The sequence below is a fragment of the Colobus angolensis genome, unplaced genomic scaffold (genome assembly GCF_000951035.1).
Source record: "Colobus angolensis palliatus isolate OR3802 unplaced genomic scaffold, Cang.pa_1.0 Scaffold404, whole genome shotgun sequence".
NCBI classification, from domain to species: domain Eukaryota; kingdom Metazoa; phylum Chordata; class Mammalia; order Primates; family Cercopithecidae; genus Colobus; species Colobus angolensis.
This window is the reverse complement of record NW_012117422.1, coordinates 64,761-70,682: the sequence shown is the minus strand read 5'-3', so window position 1 is coordinate 70,682 and position 5,922 is coordinate 64,761. Positions and strand designations below refer to the sequence as shown.

At 44.0% G+C, this 5,922-nt stretch overlaps 1 protein-coding gene across 3 annotated transcripts in view; it reads right to left on the bottom strand.

The window, feature by feature from the left end:
* The window catches only part of CANX (calnexin), a 36,153-nt gene that overhangs the window by 25,538 nt on the left and 4,693 nt on the right, over positions 1-5,922 (bottom strand). For all 3 annotated transcript variants that reach the window (XM_011955957.1, XM_011955958.1, XM_011955959.1), the window contains exons 2-4: positions 1,503-1,676; positions 1,019-1,092; positions 160-218 (exon numbers count right to left, since the gene is read on the bottom strand). In XM_011955957.1, coding sequence (XP_011811347.1) covers positions 160-218; positions 1,019-1,092; positions 1,503-1,676 — 307 coding nt within the window. The remainder of the gene's footprint in view (positions 1-159; positions 219-1,018; positions 1,093-1,502; positions 1,677-5,922) is intronic.

Genomic DNA, 5,922 nt, shown 5'->3' with positions numbered 1-5,922 from the left:
CCTCCCAAAGTGCTGGGATTACAGGCTTGAGCCACCGCGCCTGGCCCGGGAAAATCTTAAAGCTTACAATTTCCTTTTAAACTAGTCTTAGGAAATGCCATGGAGACAACATGTCAAACCTCTATCTGCTATTATATCTAAACCAAATGGAATTCTCACCATCATATTTGGCAATTTCATCATCGGTATCATCTTTCTTGGCTTTGGATAAAATCCACCTGTAAGTAACACAAATCCCAAAATCAGTCTTAAAAATGACAGTTGTCTTGCGAGGGAAAATTATGTAAATACTCATAAAAATAAGACATTCTGCTCTTAGCCTATTTAACCACTTTACTTTCAACCTTTAAATCTGTCACACAACTAATGATAATACATTATCTTCAACTCACAAACCTATATGAAAAAGTACCAAACCTATGAGATAATTCCACTGATGTTTCAAGATCAAGAGAAGATTTTTTTTCCTCAATCAAAGAACAAAATATAGGGTAGAGTTGGGGAGGGAAAGGAGTGGAAGTAAAAACCACAAATTCCAAAAGACTATTTTCCTACATGGATGTTAACACTGAAGATATTAAAGTTAGAAATTTCAAGCCAGGTGCGGTGGCTCACGCCTGTAATCCCAACAATTTGGGAGGCTGAGGCAGGTGGATCACCTGAGATCAGGAGTTCAAGACCAGCCTGGCCAACATGTTAAAACCCCCATCTCTACTTAAAAAAAAAAAAAAAAAAAATTAGCTAGCATGGTGACACATGCCTATACTCCCAGCTACCTCAGAGGCTGAGGCAGGAGAATCACTTGAACCCAGGAGGTGGAGGTTGTGGTGAGCTGAGATCATGCCATTGCACCCCACCCCGGGCAAAAGAGTGAAATTCCGTCTCAAAAAATAAATAAATAAAATAAAATAAAGTTAGACATTTCACTATATAAGATGATATCCAAAAAGGAATCCACTATCCCATCTTATTTACATAATGTTTGCCTCTAAGATATATTTCTCTGGAAAACACTTACCCTGACAGAGTTCCTCTGTCAAAAGAATCAGCAAAATATACTTCCCCTGTTGGAACTGGAGCTTTGTAGGTGACCTGTGTTAAATATATAAATGAATTAAAAATTTAAATTTTCAGCAACATGCCTTTTTACCTAGAACCATATATCCTGGTTTGCTTTCAACTGTCACAAAAATTTCATAGCTAGCCTTCAAATTCAACCCATATAATTGGCCTTTAGCAAGATATAACAAAGGCTGCCAGAGAGATCAATAAGTATTTTAGCAAATTTTGCTTTGCCTTTGAAAACGTTCCAAATTTATCTTCACGATGTTTTTCTTTTATATTTTATTAGATATGATATCTCCCTGTGTTGCTCAGGCTGGACTCACATTCCTGTCCTAGGCCTCCTGAGTAGTTGAGACTACATGTCCCTGCACCTGGCTATCTTCATAGTTTTATCATCTCAAGAGGTAAAAGGAATAGATTCAAAGACCATTTCAAACCTTGGGAGACGAAGGAGGAGCGGTGGTATCTGGTTTTGAGTCTTCTACCTCTTCAATGACATCGTCAAGGTCATCCTCAATATCAATCACATCATCATCATGTCCATCATGAGCCTCAACAATAACAGTTCCAAGTACCAGTAACATACACAGCAACCACTTCCCTTCCATGATCTACACATAAAAAGAGCAAAATCAGTTAAATGTATTGCCACTTATCAAACTTCATAAAGACCACTACCTCTCTCTCTCATTTAAAATTAAAGCTTTCAAATCACAGAGCTAAAAAGAACTTATTATTTCATTTTATAGATAAGGAAAGGCAACCTAGAGAGGATAAAGGGTTTCCCCAAAATCAGTTAGAAGACTCCATTTCTAGAAAATTTCAAAATAAAACTGAAACATACACAACCATCCTCATAGAGGATTGGTTACACAGATGTGGGGCATTCAAATACAATTTCCAACAAACTTTTGCATTTGTAAAGTGCTTTACAACAGACAAAAGCCCTTTCATACACTAATTTACAATGGGTACCTGTTAAAACATTACAATGAAATAACAGAGATGGCAGGGCGCCGTGGCTCACACCTGTAATCCCAGCACTTTGGGAGGCCAAGGCAGGTGGATCACTAGGTCAGGAGTTCAAGACCAGCCTGGCCAACATAGCGAAACTCTGTCTCTACTAAAAATACAAAAACTAGCTGGGCGCGATGGTGGGTGCCTGTAGTCTCAGCTACTTGGGAGGTTAAGGCAGGAGAATTGCTTGAACCCAGGAGGCGGAGCCTGCAGTGAGCCAAGATCGCACCACTACAATCTAGCCTGGGTGACAGAACAAGACTCCGTCTCAAAAAAAATAAATAAATAACACAGAAGATAATTCCTCTCACATTAAAGGTTTAATATGGATACTGTTGCTCAAATATCATCAATAGACATGTTTTCAAATTAGTGTTTTAGAACTCAACAAGAATATTAAACTAAGAACAAGCTACTTTTAAAATTTATATATTTACTTTATTTATTTATTTTGTGATGGATTCTCCCTCCGTTGCCCAGGCTGGAGTGCAGTGGCACCATCTCAGCTCACTGCAACCTCCGCCTCCCAGGTTCAAGCAATTCTCCTACCTCAGCCTCTTGAGTAGCTGGGATTACAGGCACCCGCCACCACGCCTGGCTAATTTTTTTTTTTTTTTTTTTTGAGACGGAGTCTCGCTCTGTCGCCCAGGCTGGAGTGCTGTGGCCGGATCTCAGCTCACTGCAAGCTCCGCCTCCCGGGTTTACGCCATTCTCCTGCCTCAGCCTCCCAAAGGGCTAGGATCACAGGTGTGAGCCACCGCACCTGGACAAAACAAGCTACTTTTTTTTTTTTTTGAAATGGAGTCTTACTCTATCGCCAGGCTGGAGTACATTGGCGCTATCTCGGCTCACTGCAACATCCGCCTCCTAGGTTCAAGTGATTCTCCTACCTCAGCCTCCCAAGTAGCTGGGATTACAGGTGTACAGGTGTGCGCCACCACACCCAGCTAATTTTTGTATTTTTAGTAGAAACAGGTTTTCACCATGTTGGCCAGGATGGTCTCAATCTCTTGACCTCATGATCCGCCCACTTCGGCCTCCCAAAGTGCTAGGATTACAGGAGTGAGCCACTGTGCCTGGCCAACAAGCTACTTTTACCTCTTATTTTCTAACCACGTAAGTGCCCTGTGTATTATATTAGACGTGTCTTGGTTGGTAGTGGGCTCTCTTTCCAAGGACCACAGATCTAAAGAAATAAAAACTGAGCTACACAGATGCACAAGATGATGTGGTCGGTAGCAGGTAAATTTTCATTTTTGGCCCTGAGAAAGTATAGCTAAAAGGTGGGGGAGAAAACAAGTAGAAGATATACAATTAGAAATGTGTGCACACACACATACAAGATGTCCTTTTCTCCTCATATCCTCTGCCCACACAGTCACCCGATCAATCCTAGTCTTTCATTCTTCTCCATTACTGACATCAGGATACTTAATGTTACCTTACATTACTATGGCCTCTAGTTTCCTCCTCCTCTTTCAAGCTATCCTACAAGATAGACTCATCACCCAAAAACTATCATGAGTCCATGTCTGCAAAAATGTCTAAGTCTTTAGCTAGCAATCAGCACCCTCTCCCTCCACAGCTGCTCTACGTGCCGTTCCCCCAAGAATCTTCAACTCCCTCGATTAAGACCTTATTTCCCAGCCTGGCCAACATAAACACAGCCTGACCCCGTCTCTACCAAAACAAAACAAAACAAAAACCACGATCTTGTCTCTACAAAAAATCAAAAAAAGAAAACTTCACCCAGACATGGTAGCACACACACCTCACACACCTGTTGTCCCAGCTACTCAGGAGGCTAAGGTAGGAGAAGCTTGAGCCTGACAGGTTGAAGCTAAAGTGAGCCATTGGGCAGGGTGGGGTAGCTTATGCTTGTAATCCTAGCACTTTGGGAGGCTGGTAGACTGCCTGAGCTCAGAAGTTTGAGACCAGCTAGGGAAACATGGTGAAAGTCCGTTTCTACTAAAGTACAAAAAATTAGCCAAGCATGGTGGCGCACATCTGTAGCCGCAGCTGCTCAGGAGGCTGAGGGAGGAGAATTGCTTGAACCTGGGAGGTGGAGGTTGCAGTGACCCAAGATGGCGCCACTGCTCCTCAAAAAATAAAAATAAAAAATATGCCAGGCGCAGTGGCTCACGCCAATAATCCCAGCACTTTGGGAGACGAAGGCAGACTGATCACCTGAGGTCAGGAATTCAAGACCAGCATGGCCAACATGCCAAAACGCTGTCTCTACTAAAATACAAAAATTAGCTGGGAAGGCTGGGCGTGGTGGTTCACACCTGTAATCATAGCACTTTGGGAGGCCGAGGCAGGTGGATCACCTGAGGTGGGGAGTTCAAGACCAGCCTGACCAACATTGAGAAACCCCGACTCTACTAAAAATACAAAATTAGGGCCAGGTGTGGTGGCTCAAGCCTATAATCCCAGCACTTTGGGAGGCGGAGACGGGCGGATCACGAGGTCAGGAGATAGAGACCATCCTGGCTAACACGGTGAAACCCCGTCTCTACTAAAAAATACAAAAAACTAGCCGGGCGAGGTGGCGGGCGCCTGTAGTCCCAGCTACTCGGGAGGCTGAGGCAGGAGAATGGCGTAAACCCGGGAGGCGGAGCTTGCAGTGAGCTGAGATCCGGCCACTGCACTCCAGCCTGGGCGGCAGAGCGAGACTCCCTCTCAAAAAAAAAAAAAAAAACAAAATTAGGCGGACGTGGTGGCCAGCTACTCGGGAGGCTGAGGCAGGAGAAAAGCTTTAAACCGCGAGGTGGAGTTTGCAGTGTGAGTTGAGATCATGCCACTGCACTGGGCCTGGGTGACAGAGTGAGACTGTCTCAAAAAATAAAAAATAAAGTCAGCTGTGATGGCTCCACTGCATTCAAGCCTGGGCAACAGAGTAAGACTGTCTCAAACAAACAAATAAACAGAAAAAGAAAGCAGAGTTTCAGAGATATTTGCAGACCCATGTTCATAGCAGTACTACTCACAACAGCCAAGAGTCAGAAGCAACCCAAATGTCCATCAATGGATGAATGATTAAACCAAATGTGGTACAGGCATACAATGGAATACTATTCAACCTCAAAAAGGAAGAAAATCCCATCACCAGCTATAACATGGATGAACCCTTGAAGACAATATGCTAAGTAAAATAAGCAATTCAGAAACAGGTACCACAAAGTTTTAAAAAAGAACGAAGAAAGAAAGGGAGGGAGGGAGAGAAGAAGGGAGAGAAAGCTGAGCTTAATTTCTGGTCTCCTGGTTGGCATGGTGGTTCCCACCTGTAATCCCAGAACTCTGGGAGTCGGAGGAAGCAGGATGATTGCTTGACCAGCCTGGGCAACAAAGTGAAGTATCTATGAAAAATTAAAAAAAAAAAAAAAATTAGCTAAGAGTAGCGTCATCCGCCTGTAGTTCCAGCTACTCAGGAGGCTGAGGCAGGAAGATCACTTGAACCACTAAGCACAGGAGTTTAAGACTGCAGTGAGCAATAATCACACCACTGCACTCCAGCCTGATAACAGATCAAGACCCTGTCTCTAAAAAAAAAGTAGGGCCGGGCGCAGTGGCTCACACCTGTAATCCCAGCACTTTGGGAGGCCGAGGCAGGCGGAGTGCCTGAGCTCAGGAGTTCGCAACCGGCCTGGACAACCCAGTGAAACCCCATCTCTACTAAAATACAAAAAAATGGGCCGGGCATGGCGGCGTGTGCCTGTAGTACCAGCTACTTGGGAGGCTGAAGCAGGAGAACTGCTTGAACCCGGGAGGCAGCGGTTGCAGTGAGCCAAGATCACACCACTGCACTCCAGCATGGGTGACAGAGGGAGACTCAGTCTC